We start from the raw sequence: 23,263 nt of genomic DNA, 5'->3' as shown, positions 1-23,263 counted from the left end.
AATATGCAAATGTGATCAGCTGGAGTAGCAAGAAGCAACCGACTGTTGCATTGTCTAGTACTGAGGTAGAGTATAGAGGTGTTGCTTTGGCAGCTTGTGAAATTGCATGGTTGCTTAAGCTGATGGCTGATTTGGATATGCAGGTGGATGCTCTAGTGACTTTATTTTGTGACAATCTTAGTAGTGTTAGAGAGTGACGTCCACTGGAGACGGATCCTAGGTCTGTGACTACCAGTTGGAGTGTGGAGTGAGGAATGTGCAAAACGCTGATTCTAGGAGGTTGAGGAGACTGAGGCAACAACTGCAAAAGAGAGAGATGATGCTAGGCGGCTCTAGAAGGGTGCAAATGCAAGCTGAAGGATGTTGCCTGATGGAGGGGAAGATAGCCACACTGTTGCCAGGCAGAAGGAGCCCAAACGCAAGCAGCTGAAGGGTGTGGAGATTGATGCTTGGCTGATGTGGATCAAACGCAGACACCAAGAGATGGTGGAGATGCTGGCGATGGCAGGTGGATGCCAAACGCAGCCTGGAAGATGGTGCCAGACAGTGGGTGACAGCCTGGAGGAAGGCGCCAAGGCATTACAAGGGTTGATGGAGAGGTGGCAACAATCGTGAAGGTTGGACAGCCACGTAGAGGTAGACTGATGGCTGAAATCTGCACACAAGGTGAAGCTGAATGGGGGCAACCTGTCTACTTATAGATATTAAAGGGTGCCCCAAAGAATTAGGGTTTTTGGGGGGACCATTGAAACTCTCTTGGACCGCTCCCCTTTTTAGGGTTTTTCATTAATTAAGTGTGTTTGGGGCTGTTTAAGAATGCTAATTAGTTGAAAAGTGTGTTTTAGCTCAACACCCCCTTTCAGGCCCAAAATTGAGCCGAAAGGTTAGTCCAGCCACTTTGATTTTTACTTAACCCAAGGCGTCCCACCCCAAAGTAGCTAGGGCATCCGGCAAAGGATGCACGTCGGTTGTGCATTGGTCTATCAAGACTATAGAGGTGATGATTATCTTACCAAGGGAGTCCAAGTAGTCACCCTAGAAAGGACAAGGCATTGGATAAAAGGTGCACGTCGTCTGCCTAGTGGTCTACCAAGCCCTACAAAGGTGGATGGAACCACATTCAACTTTAAAAAAAAAGAAGTGAGTTAAATTTTATGGGATGCAGCCGATTTAGTAATAGTGACCCAGAGGACTGGAGTAGGGAGGGCACACCCAACACATCACTAAACAGTACAAGCTTATCCATCCACTCGAGGGTGTGGATGATGAGGAAAAAAGGTGATGAGGTATCCATGTGAGGAAGGAGTATGGTGGTGTGGTGACAATAGTCGTTGTTGGAAACAGCTTAGGATCCACGCAAGTGGTGTTGTGCACAATGATATACAAAGTATGCTACATTTTGTAGAACGCTCATGTAGCAGGTGCCACTTGGACATTAATTGTTTACTTGGACATTCTCTCGTGATGAGGATTTCTTGTGGACTTGATTGTGTAGCCTTGCGTAATGCAAGAATTGACACTCAAACTCATAGAAGGTTGGAAGTCTAGGCTAGGAGATGATGTGCTGGGTGAAATTGAAGTATTTTTCGGGCAACTTATTCAAGAAGAATGTAACCTGATCTTCGTCTAACTTTGGATAGCTAGTAGTGGTGAACTCGGTGAGTAACCGCCTATATTTAGCCAACTTGACTTTCAAATCATCCCCTTCCTTAATAGAGAACTCTTGAAGCTTAAAGTCAAGATTTATGCGCTAAGTACAATCTTTGGCCGCATAGCGGTTGAGAAGGTGACTCCAACGCTCTGATGTGAGCCGGAAGTGCTGTCATTGAGAGTGAAACTCAAGAAGGAATCCCTGCATCAGCTCAACACTGGTTGTGGCATTGTGGGCTCTCCATTTCTGGATGTAGTCAGGGTGGGTTCCAGCATAGAATCTAGACCAACGACGAGGTCCCAAAGACCGTGAGACTCAAGCACTTGTTGCATGAAATTGGACCAAGTGGTAAAATTCGACCCGTTAAAATGAGTCTTATCCGTGAATATATTTTTGGCCGTGGCAACAGGAGTAGTAGTGCTAGGTGATGGATAATGGGAGAAAGTGTAATGTGGGTAGGAGAGAAGAGTTGAGTACACCTGGGAATGAGCCCTAGAGTGCCCACCAGACATACAGTGAGTGTGCAAGGTGGATCCATAGGGATGGACTGACGAGGCATGGGCATGGTAGCCACATGAGCAACCCAAGGAGGTGGGATGGGAACAAGTGGAGCAGTAAATGGGAATCCCTGCGTAGGTGTAACCCAAGGAGAGTGTGAAGATGCACCATAAGCTAAGGATGGAAACCCTTGCGTTTGAGTGGTCATGTGAGATGTGAATGTGGGGGTAGTGAAGAGGGGGATGCCCATCAGAGTCGTCCTATGTGCTATGGGTGTGCTCATTTGTGGAAAGGTGAGAGGCACTGTGTTAAAGGGTGCGATTCCCCCTAACGAAGTACCAAGGTGCAAAGAGGTAGAGAATGGGGTAGAGAATGAGAAAGTGCTAGGAGTGGAGATTGAAGATCCAACCCCTAGTGTGTGTGATGCAGAGGTGGAGTGTAATCCAAGGTTTTGGAAAGATGATGAGAGGTGATCAAGGTGTGACGTATAAGAGGGAGGGATGGGAGGGAATTGAGAAGTGTGTGTTACATGCTCAAATGAAATAGAAGTTGTAGATGTACTTGAATTATATCTACTCCGAGAGCCCCCTCTATTGAAGTTCACATATGCAAAGCCATCCGGATCCTGTACCTCAAAAGAAGAAATAGGCGAGGGTTTTGATTCATGCAACTCAAAAGGATTGTACAAACTTGTCACGGAACTTGGCAGAGATGATGAAGATGGATCGCCAGACATTCTGAATGCCATATATGCTCCATGATTGGAGAGGTAGGCAATCTCACCAATGTATCCAAATGTGGTAGTAAAACTGGTAGGAGGGGTGTAAACATCAGTGTACTTGTTGTGATAGTTCTCCTCAAAGTCCTTCTATGTCATGTGGGTGAAATCTAGAATAGGAGAAGAAAAAGGAGGTGAAGGTGGAGCATCATCCCTCTCACTGAGTCCATAATGTCGTCTCAGGGCCTCCAGTGATGGAGAAGCCTGATAGGACATCATAGGAACTAGAGAAGAGGGTGTTTGTGACATTGTGATTCGGTTATGCATCGTATTGTGTGCCTTGCATAAAACCAAGCTTTCCACAATATCCGCAGGATACTCTTTACAAGAGCCTTGGAAACACACAGTGTACAACCATGACAAAAACACAAAGAGATAGACACAAACATAGAAAGCACAACTCAAACCCTAAATGCAAAACTCAAAACCAAACATAGAAACTCAAACACAAACAAAAGAATGGAGAGAAGAACACAACTCTGAAGTGAATGAATACTGTAAATGAATGTAAGAGTCTATAGATACTCAAGGGCAGAGTAAAGTGTCAGAGAGTAACGTCCACCGGAGACGGATCCCAAGTCTGTGACTACTAGTCGGAGTGTGGAGTGAGGAATTTGCAAAACGCTCATGCTAGGAGGTTGAGGAGGCTGAGGCGATAGCTATAGAAGAGAGAGATGATGCCAGGCAGCTCTAGAAGGGTGCAAATGCAAGCTTAAGGATGTTGGCTGATGGAGAGGGAGGTAGCCACACTGTCGCAAGGCAGAGGGAGCCCAAACGCAGGCAGTTGAAGTATGTGGAGACTGATGCTTGGCTGATGTGGGTCAAACGGAGGCACCAGGAGATGGTGGAGATGTTGGCGATGGCAAGTGGGTGCCAAATGCAGCCTAGAAGATGGCACCAGATAGTGGGCGACAGCTTGGAGGAAGCCGCCAAGGCACTGCAAGGGCTGATGGAGAGATGGCGGCAGTCACGAAGTCTGGACAGCCACGTAGAGGTAGACTGATGGCTGAAATTTGCACATCAGGTGAAGCTAAATGGGAGCAGCCTGCCTATTTATAGATGTTGAAGGGTGGCCAAAACAATTAGGGTTTTTGGGGGACCACTGAGATTCTTGTTTTGGGGTTGTTTAAGAATGCTAATCAGCTGAAAAGCGTATTTTAGCTCAACACCCCCTCACCACCTCCTTTTTATCCATCTTATTCCACTTATTTGACACCTCATGGTTCTTCCAGTGAAGAAAACTGCTAGGGTTTGCACTGAGGACACACAAAGTGTACGACCACGACAGAAATCTGAAGTGAACGAATGCTGTAAATGAATGTAAGAGTGTACAGTGTGCTCAAGAGCAGAGCGGAGTTTGACGTCCACTGGAGACGGATCCCAAGTTTGTGACCACCAGTCGGAGTGTGAAGAGAGAGGAAACGACAAAATGCTGACACGAGGGGTTGCTAGAGAAAGAGGCGACAATTGCAGAGTGGCAAGATGACACCAGGCGGCTCTAGAAGGATGCAAACGCAGGCTGTAGGATGTCGCCTGATGTTGGAGATGTTGGCGATGGCAGCTGGAGGCCAAATGTAGCCTGAGAGATGGCGCTTGACAGTGGGCGACAGCTGGATGAAGGCGCCAGGGCACTTCGAGGTTGGAGAGAGAGGTGGCAGCAATCACGAGGGCTGGACAGCCACGTGGAGGCAGATTGATGGCTGAAATCTGCATTGGAGAGTGTGAAACCTGCACAGACAGAATAAGGCTGAATGGGGGTAGCCTGTCTATTTATAGATGTGGAAGGGCGCCCCAAAAATTAGGGTTTTCACTAAACTCTCTTGAACTGCTCCCCGTTTTAGGGTTTCCATTGAACTCTCTCGAACCGCTCCCCGTTTTAGGGTTTTACTCTAAAAGAGCATTTTTAATTGTGTTTTGGGGTTGTTTAAGAGGCTAATCAGGAAGTAATGCATGCTTTAGCTCAACACTTCCTCCACATTAGCCAAACATGCCTTTAATGACAAGACTCATTTTAACGGGTCAAACTGTACTACTTAGTCAAACTAGATGAGACATGTCCTCGACTCATAGAACCTATGTGATCTTGTGCAAGGGTTGGAATCCCAACTCGATTTGGCACTTGTTTCATATGAGGTTGTCCCCTCATGGAATGGTAGGAATACCTTTACTATTGTCAAGCTGATGCAAGGTGTATTACCTAAATTTCATTCAAAGCTTCATCATTTTGACTTAGCATTCGAGTACGTAGGATACACTTGACTGACCACTATCCAGCATGGGATAGGACCTGCCACATCAATTTGGATTATAAACTCCAAAGCTTTAAAATCATTGACTGGGATGACTTAAAAGTTAAAAGTCAAGTTGGCTGAGTATTGGCACCTTCTACGTTCTCGCTGAGTTTTCTACCATAGGGGTTTCTAAGTCATTGGAAGATCATGTCACATTGTGTCTTAATAAGTTGCTGAGTAAATACTTCCACTTTTTGCAGAAGGTGATCTCATAGCCCACTATGCCTATATTCTATGAATTTGAGTATTAGCTACAGTGTTACACTGAGTTGTTCAATCAGTTTTAGAGTTTGATCTCTTCAGAGGGGGCTCTCATTGCTTCTTCTCAAAAGGGGTAGCAAGGGAAGGGTAAAGAAAATAAAAAATCCAATGAAAGTAAGAAACAAAACTAAAATCAAAATCAAAATCAGTCCAATGAAAGTAAGAAACAAAACTAAAAAAAAAAAAAAATTAATCTAATGAGACCCAAGGAAACTCCTAGTGATCTCTCAAACTGAGGTGGCAAGATGTACCAAAGAAAAATGAGTATTGTTAGCATAGTCAGAAGGCTAGCCACTTTGACGGCAAGTGCCGATCAAAGGATAGAGGCATAGCACCAAAAGCTAAGACTTAGAATTGTGCCCCTTAATCGGGCGACCCCCAGTAGGGGAGACAGGGTGGTGGTAATCCTTTGCACAAGTAGTGGCAAGGCTAGACCAATACTACCACTAGTGAGCTATCACAATCAAGAATATTCTCAATGTCAAAGGGCTTGTCTGATTGGTTTGCACAGGCCCACATCGTCTTTGTAGAGATATTTGAGGATGCGAGACTCATCCATATTTGTGAGTTGCCTCTTGACCAAGTGACTGCAAAGGCCCACTCATCATAGCCAAGTACTTCAGCTACTCCTTGGATTGTGGAGAGTGGAGCTCCTTATTATATGACCCCATTGAGGACATTTTCATTTCCTGAGCCCCTATAGCCGGGTGAGTCCGAGATAGGAACAATTCCTTGGTCAAATTCATCCTCACGATCTTGTTAGTTTTGCCATTGACCAGGCTCGGATCGCACTATGCTAGATAATGCATACTATATCTCTTAGCTTGGTGTAAACTTGTCATCTGCTTAGCAGCTTTGCTGAGCTTTTCTGATTGGGTCAAGCAATCTTCTTCACAGTGATCATAGTTGAGGTCCTTGACTCGAGAGTGTTTTAGTGATTGCTCACGGTGATACACAACCTAGTGGCATGACCCACATGACATAGATTCTTTCCCAACTGACAACCTAGGGCTCTAAGTTTCACAGCTTCTAGACTTTAGCTACTGCACGGGAGTCTATGAGTATTGAGTGTCTTTGGTATTTTCACTGAGGACATCTTAGATATGACTCTCTTTATGAGTTGTCCCGTTGACAGATGGTTTGTGGCCTTTCATGCCTAAAGCTATTGCGGGATATCTCTAAAGCTTTGTCAACTCGGGAAGAAGCACGATACCCCATTTCCTTAGCAGTCTATACGTAGAGCTAAGGTGCCTCTTAGACTGATTCATATTGATTTGGTTTGTTGCCACTGACTTATTATATTTCGTTTGTTGCATCTACCTATAGCTGGCATAGTTATAGCGCCAATCAATTAGTATAGTTAGTTATCTAGTATTTGAATTAGTAGGTCAATTTCCTTTATGTTGTATCTTATCTATATATTGTGTACATTGTATTGTGTATGAAAGAAAAAGAAGAAACCAGTAAGAGAACATTTTGGCCCGCATCTCTCTTTTTGTGTTCTTGAGTGAGCTTCCTCTTGTATGTATGGTGTATGTTTGGCACAGAAGCTCAAGCAAGTCCCTCGCTGGTTTTGAAGGCTGAAATGAAGGAGAAGAAGCAAGGATTCGAGCAAGCAAGCAATGGGTAACAAGCTCTCCAATTCTTCCACTCTCTCTCTTAGATAGTACCTGTGGAAGCACTGGAAGTAGGACAGAGAATTGCTGTAAGATTTGGTGTGCGAGCAAAGCACTATATATTTTGCAAAGAAGGTTTTTAGGGCTTTCTCGCTACTTTTTTAGGCCGTTGAGACCATTTCGGGCCTCGTTCTAGACGTGCAAGATTGTAAACAATAGTTTCAGGGTATATTGCGATTTCAGTTGTTTTGACCGAAAGTGGGTGTACAGGTTACAGATTTCGAATTTGTAAGTTCCGAGGTATTTTCTTGGAAGCCAACACAAGTTTTATTTGCTAATATGTTGCAGATGACATGTACTATTGAGCAGTTAGCGAAAAATGTTGATTGGTGTATTGCTGTGCACTTATTGTGAAAGGTTGTAGAAGACTTGCTGTTTTGTATCAATTTTGTAATAATAGCAAAGAATAGTGGAAACCCCATCATTGGGAAGTTGAGCAAGAACAACCACCCATCATGGAAGTTTCAATTGACAAACTTTCTTATGGAAAAAGGCCTTTATGAGTTTGTTTCAGGTGAAGAAAAGCAACTAGAGCTAAGCAATCCTGCGACTGCAAAAGAATTAAAGGTGTGGAAAGAATGGAATGCAAAAGACAAAAAGGTGATGTATTGGCTATCTGCAATCATTGAAAATACTTTGATGGGATATATTAGAAATGTAGAAACTTCACATGCAGCTTGGATAATTTTGGAGAGCATGTTTTTAGTAAATACAAAGGCATGGAAGATTCAATTTAAGCAAGAGTTGAATACTTTGAAGAAAGGGAAGATGTCTATAAATGAGTATGTTTTGAAAGTGAGAAGTATTGTAGATATCTTAGTAGCTATTGATGCAATGCTTGATGATGATGATTTGGTTTCATCTACTTTAAGTGGCCTTAATAATGAGAAGCCTTGGAAATCGTTTGTTGCTTTTATGTATATACGGAAGCCATTTCCAAGTTTTGATGAGTTGGTCTTTCTTATGATCACTGAAGAGATCGATACGTAGGGTAAGTCATTTGAAAGAAGTGGTGAATAGACATTTCATAGAAGTTTCACGAGCATTGATCGTTGAAAAGAATTTGCCAAAACATTTTTGGTTTAAAGATGTTTATACTACTGTCTATATTATGAATAGACTCCTCCCATAGTTGCAGTTCATGAAATGATCCTCAAAGAATGCTTTACGGGCAAGAAGCCCAATGTGTTACACTTGAAAGTATTTAGTTATATTGCATTTGTTCATGCTCCAGATGAGCTGCAAAAGAAGTTTAATGCTTTACGGACAAGAAGCCCGATATATCTCACTAGAGTTCAGAGAGTTTGGATGATGAGCTTGGTATTTTTTCAGTTAGGACACCAAGTATACATAGAGTACATGATAATGCAAAGGCTCCACTAAGTGATCCAGTGGTACGCAAGTTTAGCAAGATCAAATACTCTATTAAAAGATTTAGTTTTGAAGGTTATGTAGCTCATCATTATGCTTATATGGTAAAGGTGGTTGAGGATGTTGAGCCCACTTGTTTTGAGGATGATGTTGGTCATGTTCATTGGGATGTAGCAATGGGTGAGGAGACATATAGCATAGATTATGAAGAGACATTTGGTCTAGTTGCTAGGATAGTAACTGCTAGATGTGTGATTGCTTTGGTACTATCCAAAGGTTGAAGTTTGCAACAAATGGATGTAAAGAATACCTTCTTGCATGGTGAATTGCAAGAAGAGGTGTATGTGGAATAGTCAGCAGGTTATGAGAATTTAGAGTATCCCACATATATGTGCAGGTTAAAGAAGGTGCTCTATGGGCTGAAGCAAGCACCTAGATATGGTCTGACAAGATCAGAGAGTATCTTATTAAGATTGGCTTTTATTTTTCTGATGCTAACCACTCACTTTATGTGAGAAAGGGAGATGCAAGTTTGGTCATCATAGTAATCTATATGGATGGCTTGATTATTACAGGTGATAGTGACAGTGGGATTTTTGAAGTTAAGGACCTTTTAAGGAAGTTTGAGATGAAGGATTTGAGTGGACTACGGTACTTTTTGGTATTGAGGTGATTAGATGTGATGATGGTATATGGGTATCTCAAAGGTAGTATGGCTTGGATATGTTGTCCAAGTATGGTATGATAGCATGTAAGCCTCTTTTAGTGCTGTTGGAGAAAAATGTGAAGTTGAGTGTTGATATTGGGGATGAGATAGAAGACCCTGCTATGTTCAGGAGGATAGTAGGGAGTTTAATTTACATGGTTATTAGAAGGCCAGACTTAAGTTATATTGTTGGCCTTGTCAGTCAGTTTATGCAAATGCCTAGAAAGCCTCATTTGGATGCAGTTAGATACTTTTTGAGGTATGTGAAGCCCACTTTGTATTATGGACTCTTTTATGAGGAAGGTAAGGATATACATGTGTTTGGATACACAGATGCAGATTGGGTTGATAGTATATTTGATCAAAGATTTACCGATGGATTCGTGTTTTCCATTAGTAGTGTAGCAGTTAGGTGGAGTAGCAAAAAGCAAGTGATAGTTGCTTTATTGAGTACAAAGGCCAAGTACAGAGGTGCTACTTGGCAGCATGTGAGGTGGTATGGTTGTAGAAATTATTGGGTGATTTGGATATGCGGGGAGATGGTCTAGTTGCCATTCATAGTGACAACATGAGTAGCATACAGTTAGCTAGGAACTGAGTGTTCCATGCTAGGACAAAATACATTGAGGTGCATTATCATTTTGTGAGAGAAAAGGTGCTTACAGGAGAGATTAAATTGGTATATGTCACCACACAGGATTAGATAGTTGACCTTTTTACAAAGGCATTGGGTGCAGAGAAGCTTCAAAAATTTTGAAGCTTACTTATAGTTGTAGAGATACAGTTGAGCTTGACGGGGAGTGTTGAGATGGCAAGCTCAATGCATGCGGATATTGATGTTGGATTGCTTGGTTAGATGGGTTTGCACATCTGCACTTAGTATGTTGGTGCTCATTATGATCCTCACATGGCCACTGACTTATTACTTATTATATTTGGTTTATTGCATCTACCTATATTTGGTATAGTTATTGTTGGGTATTTCACTCACGCCTAACTTACGCCTATGCTCACACCGGAGTGTCGGTGATTAGTAGGACACTGGGGCACTTTTACTCTCGATAGGAGAGGTTTTTTCCCCCAGACTTATGGTATTATTTCGTATGTGCTTATGACACACACTTACGGGCACTTACCGTGTTCGGGTGTGAACACCCCCTTACAACCCTCAGGTTTAAGGGTTGTACCTTGTACTCTCAATTTACACTCTTTCAGTCTATTGCATTGGGTGTCGTGCTTCACACTCTACTATCTACTGTTTTCTGTGCTGAGCTTCGATCTTGACCTCCACTCTCACATTTGGTACCAGAGAATTGGCTCTGTTTCTCAGTTCCGTTCAGCATTCGGGACTCTTTGCTCAGTCTGAAGCGCCAGATGTCAGCTGCTGCTCCGCTAGTATCCAGCTCGCCAGTGCTGCCCGTTAATAGTCGTCAAAAAGCCAGCAGACGTCAGCTGCTGCCCCGTAAAACAGTTGCTACCTGCCTTAGCCCTCACCTGCTGCACCGTCCTTGTCCACACGCTCCGACAACTGCTGCACGCCCCGCCAACTGCAGCATGCCCTGACTGCCAAACACTATGCCAAGCATCAGCACTGCTGGTGCGCCAGACGTCACGCTTGTCAGTCGTCAGTGCTGCTCGTCAACTCGCCTGCGACGACCAGCCCGTTTGCCCTCACGTCAGATGTCAGCAACGTTGACCACTCCTGCCTGTCGTCAGTGACGATTCGTCATTTCCAAGGTAGATTTTTAAAAATTTAAACCTTTTTTCTACCAAAATTAATTTCTGGAAGAGAGGGTTCCCACGGCCCACGCATAGCATTCAGAAACGTGTCTGGGACACATTAAATGCAATTTCTGGACACAGTCATCAAAATTTTTTGGGGCTTTCGTGTTTTCTGAGGACATTGGCATATGTACTGCAATTACAATCATTGATAGACTGTTTTTGAACAAATCTGGGGCAAGAAATTTTGGGGATTTTGCTGGTACAGTGTTGTTGAATACTAATTGCACGTTGGACTGCGTGCATAACAGATAGTTTTGACAGAGTGCACCTCTGTACACTAATTGCAGAAAGTTATTTCTTGCAATTTCTGGAAATTTTCAGATTTCAGTGAAGTTCTGCTTCGACATTCCTCTCTTGCATTTTCGGCAATTGAAAAATCATGGCAAATCAGGAAGGAGATGTTTTCACCTATGTATCCAAGGAGGACAAATTGGACGGAACTAACAATTCAGTTGAGAAGAAGCTCGACTTGGAGTTGTGGCTCCAGCTACTCCTCCTCCAGGAGGATGTGCACCACGAGCATCTCAGTCTGCTCCACTTCAGCCACTTCCCCAAAGAACAGCAACTCAAAAAGCATGGGATACATGGGATGCACAGGCTTTGTCGTTGATTGCATTGGCAGTTCAGCAGTCAATCATCCCCCACATTCGTTCAGTAGCTTCTTCATGAGAAGCTTGGCTTTCCTAAAGAAAGAGCTAGAGACATTGAAAATGGATGAAGGTGATTCTATTCAGGATCACTTGAACAAAATTCAGGACTTGCGAGAGCAACTCATGAATGTTGATGAGTACTATTCGGATGCATAGATGATATCCACCACTTTGAACTCATTACCTTCTTCGTACTTGGCTTTTCATACGGCCTTAAGCCTCACCATAAGGATTGCCACACAGCCAATCACTTTTCTTCAGTTAGTCTGTTTGCTTCTAGAGGAGGAGCAAACACGGAGGAATAGTGGTGTGGATGCTATAGCCTCTGAGCAGGCTTTTATGGCTAGACAGAAGGGCAAAGGCAGCCAAGTGAAGAATGCTCCGCAGAGTTCTGGGACTTCTGGCACATCCCAGGCAAACAAAAAACAAGGGGGCACGCAAGCCAAAAAGGAAAAACGCCATTATTGCAAGAAGCCAGGCCACTACATCACTGAGTGTAGAAAGCGCATTGCCAAAGAGAAGAAAAAGAAGTCAGGAATGTCTGTTTCTGATTCTCCTTCCTTTGCTACTGAGTCCGCGTCCTTTGTTGCAGACAAGGACTATTGTTTTTACACATGTAGTTATGACATCTCCTAGGCAGATCGAGCATTTAGCTCTACTGAGGATGCAGGTACTTGGTTTTTTGACAGTGGTGCTTCTAGGCATATTACATCTCGCAGAGATTTATTTGCATCTGTTCATGCAGCTCCAGTTGGCAAGTTTGTATAGTGTGCCAACAATGCATCATATCCTGTTGGAGGTATTGGGGAGATTGTGCTCACAGCCATTGATGGCTCTATTCTCTGCCTACAGGATGCTTTATTTGTGCCAGACATAAAGAAGAATTTGCTCTCTATCTCTTCTTTGGCACGTTGTGGATTGCAGGTTATATTTGATGATGACCGATGCATGGTAAGAGACAAAGAACACATGACTTTGGTCTTGACAAGCACTTTATGTCATGGGTTATACGAGTTGGATACTCTTCATTGGGAGGATGTTACTATTTTGTGACTTTTATTGATGACTTTACACGATTTTGTTGGGTCTGCTCTTTGGTCAAAAAGTCAGAAGTGTATGATGCATTCTTGGCTTTTCTTGCACTTGCTGAAAACCAGTCTGGTTGTAAAATTAAGACTCTCCGTTTGGACCGATGGGGGGAATACATGTCCTCTATGCTGAATTCTTTTTTGAAGCAGAAGGGCATTGTCCATCAGTACACTACTGCTTATACTCCACAGCAAAATGGGGTTGCAGAGAGAGAATCGGTCACTCATGGAGATGGCTAGATGTATGCTGAAGGCAAAGAGCTTGCCTCACAGTTTCTGGATGGAAGCCGTCATGTGTGCTTGCCATGTTTTGAACAGATGCCCCACCAAAGCATTGAAGAAAATTATACCTTTTGAGGCTTGGAACAGCTGGAAACCTTCTGTTGGACACTTTCGTACCTTTGGGTGCCTTGCATATGCACATATTCCGAAGGTACTTAGGAAAAAGTTGGATAACAAGGCTGTTAAATGCATTTTTATGGGATATAGCAGTGAGAGCAAAGGCTATAGACTCTATGATCCCGTTTCTAAAAAGGTGTTTGTCAGTAGGGATTACTATTTGATGAAAAATCAGAATTGTCCCTGGCTAGTTTAGATACATATCAGGCTGCCCGTGATGTATTTGAAGGGCTGCTGCCCATTACATTTGGTGATTCAGCTGGAGTTTCAGCAAGTGAACTCAATGTTCAGCCAACTACTCCTTTGGAAAATGCAGAAAATCAGCCATTGGCTGATCTGAATATTCAGCAAAGTGCTGAAACTGAAATTCAGCAAGAGCTTATGCACAGTCAGGAGGCAAGACAAATGACTGGATGGTATTTACAGACTATGAAAGATAGTCATTTGGATGCACCCATGGCTGGTCGTGCTAGAAGGCAAGCTCGTATGCATGATACTGCACATACCATGGAGTTCGTTATGGCAGCAAGCACCTTCGATGATGAGGAGCCTGAATGTTTTGAAGATGCACAGCAGAGTGTGCATTGGATGGCAGCAATGAAAGCTGAATTGGATTCTATCACTAAGAATCAAAGATGGGATTTGGTGTCTTTGCCATTTGGGAAGAAAGCCATTGGAACAAAATGGGCCTACAAGCTGAAACGGAATGCATATGGATCCATTGACAAATAAAAGGCAAGGCTTGTAGCTAAAGGCTATGCACAGAAAAAAGGCATTGACTATGAGGAGACATTTGCTCCTATCTCCTGTATGACGACCATTAGGTCTATGGTTGCTTTAGCTGCTCATTATGGATGGATTGTGCATCAGTTGGATATTAAAACTGCATTTTTACATGGGGAACTTCATGAGGAAGTATATGTACAGCAACCCATTGGTTTTGCAATTGAGGGCTTGGAACACGTGGTATGCAAGCTGAAAAAATCTTTGTATGGTTTGAAACAAGCTCCTAGAGCTTGGTATGCAAAGATAGATGCTTTCTTGCTTAGCCAAGGTTTCATTAATAGCTCATCTGAGTCTACCCTTTACGTATGTAAAGAGGGGGGATCCATGCTGATCATTTGTCTTTATGTTGATGATCTATTGCTTATAGGGACACATGCTGATCAGATTTCAGCATTTAAACAAAATTTGTAGCAAAATTTTGACATGTCAGACTTGGGGTCTTTGCATTATTACTTTGGCATTCAGTTCATACATGATGCTAGAGGTATTGGGTTATCACAGTCAAGATACATTGGTAAACTTCTTGAGAAGTTTTGCTTACAGGATTGCAAGCCAATTTGTACACCAATGGAACCTAGACTTAAATTGTGATTACATGATGACAGTGATTTGTTTGATATACAGACATATGCTCTAGCAGTTGGATGTCTTATTTACTTATGCAACACTAGGCCAGACATACAGTTTACAGTTTCAGCCCTGAGGAGATATATGCATCAGCCACGCATGTCACATTGGCAAGCTGTTAAGCGTGTCTTCTGTTACTTGCAGGGTACTAGATCTCTTGGATTGCTTTATGCCAAGGGGAGACCACTGCAGTTACATGCTTACAGTGATTCTGATTGGGCTGGTGATTATGATTCACTTCACTCCACTAGTGGCAATTGTTTCTTTCTTGGCTCGTCTTGCATATCTTGGCTTACCAAGAAACAGTCCATTGTTGCCACATCGTCATGTGAAGCTGAATACAAGGCAGCTTTCACAACCACAGTTGAATGCGTATGGATTAGACGGTTGCTTGCTGATCTGGATGTATCTGTTACGGAGTCTACTCCTTTGTTCACTGACAGTTAGAGTGCCATTGTAGTGGCACAGAACCCAGTGTTTCATGCACGCACAAAACACATTGAGATACATTATCACTTTGTCAGAGAGACGCTACATGTAGGTGATATCAGCCTTGTCTATTGTCCTATCACCAGTAATGTGGCAGACATCTTCACAAAAGCTCTTCCTCGTGAGAAATTTGAAGCATTTCGCCATGCTTTAAATTTGATCTCTTTTGATGGTGGATGATCCTTGTACACTTGATCATTCTTCACTCTAGGGGGGTTTGTTGGGTATTTCACTCACGCCTAACTTACGTCTACGCTCACATCAGAGTGTCGGTGATCAGTAGGACACTGGGGCACTTTTTACTCTTGGTAGGAGAGGTTTTTTCCCCCAGACTTATGGTATTATTTCGTATGTGATTATGACACACACTTACGGGCACTTACCGTGTTCGGGTGTGAACACCCCCCTACAACCCTAAGGTTTAAGGGTTGTACCTTGTACTTTTAGTTTACACTCTTTTAGTCTATTGCATTGGGTGTCGTGCTTCACTCTCTACTGTCTACTGTTTTCTATGCTGAGCTTTGATCCTGACCTCCACTCTCATAGTTATAGCACTAATAGATTAGTATAGTTAGTTATGCACTGTTTGACTTAGTAGGCCAGTTTCCTTCATTTTTTTTCCAAGAAAAGAGAACTCTATTAATAATACCTTGAAGAAAGTCCCCCTAAGGTAAATACAAAGTACAAGAAACTCTGTGAAGAGTAACTAAGTACATCAAGGATACAATGGTTGTGTAAACAACCAATCTGGTGGGCTAAAGTGCTAGACCATCTGAGGCATGGAGAGTATGGACTATCTCTGTGTCCAAATCCTCGATAAAGACTCCCCAGTGGGTATATCGTGAAGATCAATGACCTGGCTACATCTCGCAGTCCATATGTACCAAGCTATAATGCTTGAAATCAACTCCCATCTGTGACAATGTCTCTGAGTCCACTGTGTCTGTGAGTAGTCTAGGGTACGGATCCTGCTCAGATGCTGTCCAATGATGAGAAAAGAAATGGTCCCTTGAGTGTCCTCATAGCCGCAAGCTGGACCTTTGTCTGTGACCCAAGCTGCAGCCCCCCATGTCGCCACCATGGACTCTGTTGTACCATGGAATACTATCCTAAGAGCTCTCCTCCAAATCTCTTGGGCTCTAAGACAGTCCTAGAGGCAATGTCTCTGTGTCTCTTATGGCTCACCACATCGCGCGCAAGCCACTGGGTCCCTGCCATATCCAAGCCAAGTGCCAACTGCTAAACTCTTATGGGCTATAAGCCATAGAAAGAGAGAGATCTTCGTGGGCCTGAAGCTGTCATGTAGCCGCCTCCAAAAGTCGTATACGAACTCATATGAGACTCCCTCTCTATGCCGATGAGGGATTGCTGCAGGCTGTGCTCTAATCTTGCTCATCTGTATCCTCCGTCCCACTCTAGTAGTGTAACCAAAGAAGGGGATGTCGGATGGCCTATCAAGGAAGGGATCCCTCCACATCCACTCTCCTGGATCCCACTGAAGTGTCTGTAGAGGTCTCCTCTAGTATGCCCAATATCTCCATCCATCTATAAGACAAGTGGTTGGGTCTGGGTCTATGTGCCATTTTCTTTAAAAGTGTTCCACTACTCTGATTCTTTGCCTGGAGCAGCCACTGAGTGCTGTAAGGTCAAGGTCCTCCCGCTGGAGATGGCCATCCTCCTCAATTGTGAAAGTGAATGTCCTGTCTCTGCTAGATGCAATGGCTGCTAGAAGGATATTCCCTCTAGAAAAAAGACTAATCCAAGGCTAGTTTCCTTCATATTGTATATGAAAGAAGAGAAGAAACCAGCAAGAAAACTTTTTGGCTTCCATCTCTCTTCTTATGTTCTTGAGTGAGTTTCCTCTTGTATGGTATGTGTTTGGCACAACAGCTCAAGCAAGTCCCCTCGCCACACGATTCGTGATACCGAGAAGATCTACTTGGCGTGCACCTTAGGCATCATTTGTGTCGTTGTTTACAATTGATTACATAGCGCATTTTGAGCCGGATAGTTGGTAGGAGGCTCCTCTAGCACTCCCAATGGCGAGAGGCCATGGAGAAGGAGCTAGAGAGTAATGCTTGAAATGAGACTTGGACCTTGGTGGATTGTTTGAGCCACAAGAAAGCCATCGGAACAAAGTGGATTTTTAGGACTAGCTAATGGCTGATGGGGCTTTAGAAAAATACAAGGCTCACCTTGTGGTGCAAGGGTTTTGATAAAAGCAAGGCATTGACTATGAAGAGACCTTTTCTCCTCTATACAATTGACATCATTTTGTCTTTTGATTGTGCTTGTTGCTCACTACAGTTGGCCGATCTATCAAATGGATGTCAAAAGTGTTTTTTGAACGGTTATTTGTAGGAGGAAGTCTATGTGGAGTAGCCACATGGCTTTTATTTTGATGACCTGAAACATAAAATCTTTCATTTGCGGAAAGCTCTTTATGGACTGAAGCAATCACCATAGTCTTGGTTTGAGAGGATGGATGAGTTTTTTAGTTTTTTAGCACTCACGGATATCATTTTACCCTTTGTGACCTAAACTATTATGTCCGCATCACTTCAGAGGGGGTTGGCTATATCTTGCTATACATAGATGATTTACTTATCACTGGCTCAAGTTCTGCTACCATAGTAGAAATTAAGGCTTAGGTTTGTTCCACTTTTGAGAAGATAGACCTCGGTTTGTTATCTTACTTTTTGGAGATGGAGGTGGTTTGATCTAGGGAAAGCATTTTTGTGTCACAACAAAGGTATGCTCTTTATTTAGTCGACTAGTATTACATGGATCAAACATGGTATGTGGCCACACCTATTTGATCCCATTGTCTATCTTTCTAAGGATACCCTAGGTCATCCCTTCAATGAGCACACCTATAGATTTGTGATAGAGGAACTCCTTTGGTTGATTAACACTACGCGAGATTTAGCTTACTTAGTCAGTTTGCTTAGTTAATATTGCACTACACCTAGGATGCCACATTGGATTGCATGCCTTTGTGTTTTGAGATATTTGTGGTGTACCTGTTCTTATGGCTTGACTTACGGTTTTGGTTATGTTTGCAATGGCACACTGATTCTGACAGGCATGAGATCCTGGCACCCAACGTTCCCATGGTGGCTACCTCTTTACCTTGGACATGGCATCCATCTCATGGGCCAGCCGTAAATAGGAGACAGTGGCAGCTTCCATGACTGAGGCAGAGTATAGGGTTCTTTTATGCTACCATGGAGGCTATCTACTTGAGGATCTTATTGGCAGCACTTCAACTTTCATGCAACTCTCCTGTCGTTCTCTATTGTGACAACTAGAGTGCCATTGCCCTTGCGGGAAATCCGATCATTATACCATTGATGCAACATGTGGGGTTCCGCTTCCCATAGTCACAAGGGACGTAAGGGACGTGGGCGTAGAACGTAGGGATCTCATCCCAAAATGCGGGACTTGTCTCCAATACGTCTTGGAAAAGGGCGCATCTCCATGCAAAGGTCCATCACAGGGGGATGTGTCTCGGGATGGGGGGGGAGGGGGAGGGGATATAGGGGATGCCATGTATCATAGGGTTTGTACTATTTATATTGTTTCTTGTAGTCCTTAGTCCACGAGTTTTATTGTTTATCAGCTGGCACTATTTCTTGTAGTCCTCAGTTCGAGGACTCGTTATTTAGTGTTTATTGTTTAACTTTAGTCTTTATATCATATGACATTCATGATTTCTCAGTTTTAACTTTTACTACATTTCTCAGTTTGTACTGTTTCTTGTAGTCTTCAATCTAAGTACTTATTTTTTAGTATTTACTGTTGGACTTTAGCCTTCAAGTCATACGATATTTCTTCATCACCATTTGGCATTGTCAATTATTCTACTCTTCAGTTTGAGTATTCATTATTTATTTAGGCTTCAACTTTCATGGCTCATATATTGTTTTAAGCTTTTATGGGATAGCTTTAGAAGGTTTTTGAGTTAGGTTATTGTATTTGTTTAGTTTCCTTATAGAGTATTTCAATTACGTCTAGAAAACATATAATTTTAGGTCCCCATATTGGTCCCTATTCCGGTCCCCCGTTCCCTGTCTCCTATTTTGCTCCATCTCTGTCCCCATCCCGGTCCCCTATTCCTGTCCCCGTCCCGGTCCCCCATTCCCTGTCTCCTATTTTCCTCCACCACTCCGTTCCTCCCCATCCGCGTCCCCGTCCTCCATCCCTTGTCCTTCGTGACTATGCCATTTCCACTTCACTAGAGGGAAGGTTGAGCTAGATACCATCCACCTAGAGTTTGTGCCTTCATCAAGCAATTTTACAAACATATTAATCAAGGTGGTCAATCGGCAGGTGCTTTAGTACTTGCTACCTAGGATTGGCTTGGATACACCCTTCTCTATTTCTTCAAATAAATGGGGAGAGGATGATTTCCTCTAGCTTTCCCTTCCACTTTGAGAGGGGAAGCTTTATTCTCTTGGTGGTGATATGATGTTGTTTATAGTTTCTTTTCAGATACTATATATATTGTACTTTGTATCTTCATTTGCATTATGAGGATGACATGATTATAAAAGGGTGCTTGGGCAAGTGAACAACTCCCTTGCGAGAGCATTGTCTAAGTGGCACCATTGCATAGCATTTTGCATGAACATGATCATACTTACATTGCCTCTTGCATAACTCCAATGTATTGGCATTCTTTACTGTAACCATATATTTGTGCACGTTTTTTCCTTTTTGGTCTTTTCGAGTGGTTGACTCTGGATCCACCATATTCGTGGCATTGCACATGGTAGTCTCCAAGGCAGTCTCCCTTGCTTCCTTGGCTTCCCTAGCTTGCTTTCTGCCACTTTTTCCACATATCCACTATATTTGCTTTACACAGCCTTTGTCTATTTCTTCGTCATCGACACCCAATAATGGTAGGGATAGCTTGCTTATTTTTGGAAAGCATTTGGGTCTTCCCCTTAGTCTCCCATTAGCTACTTACTCGACCGCAATTCCCATTCCTCCCATCAGCTACTTACTTGACCACAATTCCCATTTTTTGAAACAAACACTCCAACTAAAAAAAAAGTTCATTGTGGTTCCATCCTCTTTGTAGGATTTGGTAGGCTACTTGGTAGCCAATGTGCACGCTTTATCCAATGCCTTGGTCTCTTTGGGATGACTACTCGGACTCACTTGGTAAGATAACCATCACCTCTGTAGTCTTGGTAGGCCACTCGGCAGCTATCATGCACCCTTTGTCTCATGCCCTGACTACTTTCGGGTGGGACACCTTGGGTTTTAAAAACACCAAAACACACAAAACTTTAGGTTGGCCTTCCTCTCTAGCTCAGTTTTTGGGCTTGAGAGGGGACGTTGAGCTAAAATAAGCAGTACATGCTGAATTAGCCTCTTGAACAGTCCCAAAAATGCTTAATTAATGAAAGCCCTAAAATCATGCATGGTTCAAGAGAGTTTAAAATGGTGTGTAGTATGAAGTCCCGAAAGTTTCTATAAATACATAGGCTGTCCTCCATTCAGCCCAATCTTGTTTTTGCAAGTTTAAGGTGATCTAGCTTCGCTTTGCCCCTGTTTGCAAAGAACATTTCAATCGAGGCTGCCGGAGATTGTCTACATCCATCTGGGACTTGTTTCCAGTATCCATCGTGTAGTCTACACTATTTTTTCTGCGTTTAGTATATCTTTTGCATCATCTATAGCTGTCACTTGTTCTACTGATGTGCTTATGATCTACGGTTGTTGTACTGACTGCCACGTGTTCTACTGGTGTGTTTATGATCTACGGTGGTTGTACTGACTACCACGCCATCATACCTACGTTTTTACTACCATCAGATTGCTACATCATCATACCTGTGTTTTTGCTACCGTTAGTGTGTCACATCATCATCAGCCTGCTGTGTTTGTAGTTTTCTCTCACCTCTGCTTGTTTGACACTGATCTGACATCATTGTTTGTTGTGTTTGCTGCTCTTCAACATCGTGGAGGTTGCCTTGTGTGTTTCAACATCCATCAAGAGTACGACACACTCTCTTGCTTATTACCTCTTTCTCGGTCCTTGAGACATGAGAATTCAGGGTACAATTTTCATTCCTTGCACAGTTTGTTTGCTGCATGAGCATTGTATATTTAGTATTTATTCATTCATTCAAATTTTCATTGTGTTCATTGTCTTTGAGTTACGCTAACTCTAACTTTGTTTTGTTAAGTTTATGCTTTGTTGCACACTTTCATTTATGTTTTTGCATTAGGGTATTTCTGAAAAGTGGGGGGAGGGGGGGTGTAGGAGAGAAATGGCACGGGTTGCCAGCCAGAGAGAACAAAGCTTGTGCATAGGTGAAAGGCAAGGAGAGGAGGTGAGGCTGTAGCATGGGGGAAGGAGCTTGTGACTAGGCAATAGTGTGCGGGGGGGGGGGGGGGGGGGCAGAAATGTGCTTGTGTGCAAAGATGCAGTAGTGTATGTGCGAGGAGGCAACATCACAAGCGGGGGATTAGACATTAATACTAGGGGGCCACGCTGAAGGGGCAGTGTTGTAGGATGGATGGAAGGCAGCAACAACATGTTTGTCTAGAAGCTTGCCTACTCCTAATTGGAGTCACTTGTCACATCCTCTTGCAAAACACCATTTGCAATTTTGAACACTATAGTTGGATGGACACTAAGATTGAAAGTGACAAGGTCATTGCACACACATGGATTAGCTGTGTCACAAGACAACCATTTGTAACTAACTTTGAGCATGCATCAATAATCTAAAGAAGTACCGGAAGGGGTGCCAAACTTTATGTGATGTGGATTTTTCTCACTGATTTTGCTGTTATGCTGAATTAAGTGTTTGCTAAGATGTGGTTTACTACCCTTTGGGTTTCCAAATGCTGGTTTTGAAGGTTGCTATTGTGCGTTCCTTTGAGGACCTCTCAAGTAAGCTCCTTGTTTACCAAAGCGGGAAGGTTGCTACAAAGTGAGCGAGTAGGAGTACAACCAAAGAGAGGTGGCGGGTTGGGACGATAATTGAGGAGTGGGAGAAATCAAGATGAGTTGGTGAGGGTGGAGATGTGGTGGGCAAGTGGAGGGGTGGCAATAGGTGGAAGGATGCGTAGGTGGGGGGGTGGCAGCTGTTAAAAACAAGGATGCACATAGATGGAAGGGTGGTAGCTGCTAGCAGCAATTCAGCAACAAGAGCGGTAGGTAGAAGGGGTGCACGTACCAGTAGTGGGGGTAGGTGGGTAAGCAATGATGGTGCAAGGAGAGGAGGCGGCGATAGATGAGGGAGGTGGGAATTGATGGTAAGAGGAGGATGGAGCAGGTCACAATGGAGCTTGAAGGCAGTGGCAGCAGTTATAGGGAAAGAGCTCTTTGGATGTGCTTTGGTCACTAAGAAATTTATGATTAAGTGTTGAGTGAGCTCCATATCATTGCTTTCTAATTTAGTCGATTTTTTGTTTCAACAAGTGGTAATATTTATTCAAAGCACTCTATGTTTATTTATTGACTTTTGAATGTGGAGAATATGAACATTGAAGTCCCATACACCCAATTGAGGACTTGTTGTCACACATTGGTGATGCGCTAGACTTGGACAAATCCCATTTGTGGAGATTTTTGCAAGTTGATAGTATCACAAACTTCTACATTATCCAATCATTAAAAGTCTTGGATCATTCAAGAAACTATAAATTTCAAATAAGGGCAGCCCTTGACTCTGCACACTTTTAGGTTATAACTACTCCCAACTCTCTCTTCTGATCATGTGATGGAAGAGGGTCCTAAATTTTTATGAAAATGAGGTCAAGTGATCATCAAGGGCAGAAAGGTAGCCTTGTTAGGGGTGAATAGTCCTCCCCTCTTGCTAGACCCGCCTATACCTAGACATGTATGATGAAAGGAGCAGCTACACTATCCAGCATAGCCTCTTTTCCAAGTGTTGCTATGTTTTTTCCTACTGTTGAGTACAGAGCAGCTCTTTAAGAGGCTTACCAAAAAATATTAACAACAAAGGGAAGTCTATTACAAATCTGTTACAAAGGGAGAGTTTTATGTCTCACCGGGAACTTTTGCTAATTAAATGTTTCGTCTGCCGGGGGGGGGGGGGGGGGGGGGGGGGGCAAAGACATATTGTGAAAGGAACAATAAGATGAAGATAAAAAAAAAAAAAAGCTTGGGTTCTATTCTATGTTGATATGCTAATTTGTTAGAATCTATAGGGTGTCTCTTT

At 43.0% G+C, this 23,263-nt stretch overlaps 1 protein-coding gene across 3 annotated transcripts in view; it reads left to right on the top strand.

Annotated features, from left to right (window-relative positions):
- LOC148027593 (uncharacterized) overlaps window positions 1–23,263 on the top strand; it is a 177,837-nt gene that overhangs the window by 23,332 nt on the left and 131,242 nt on the right. The window contains exon 1 of one of the 3 annotated variants that reach the window (XM_087688925.1): window positions 7,674–7,755. The exons of 1 other annotated variant lie outside the window; for it this stretch is intronic. In XM_087688925.1, coding sequence (XP_087545051.1) covers window positions 7,734–7,755 — 22 coding nt within the window. In that variant the 5' untranslated portion in view covers window positions 7,674–7,733. Of the gene's footprint in view, window positions 1–7,673; window positions 7,756–21,033; window positions 21,126–23,263 lie in introns of those variants that run through there. One more of the 3 variants, XM_087688926.1, reaches the window with a different exon arrangement.

This window comes from Lygodium microphyllum, chromosome 12 (genome assembly GCF_053477565.2).
Source record: "Lygodium microphyllum isolate KBCC chromosome 12, Lygodium_microphyllum_v1.1.10, whole genome shotgun sequence".
Classification (NCBI taxonomy): Eukaryota; Viridiplantae; Streptophyta; class Polypodiopsida; order Schizaeales; family Lygodiaceae; genus Lygodium; species Lygodium microphyllum.
The sequence above is the reverse complement of the archived record's forward strand: the minus strand, read 5'-3'. Positions and strand labels throughout refer to the sequence as shown.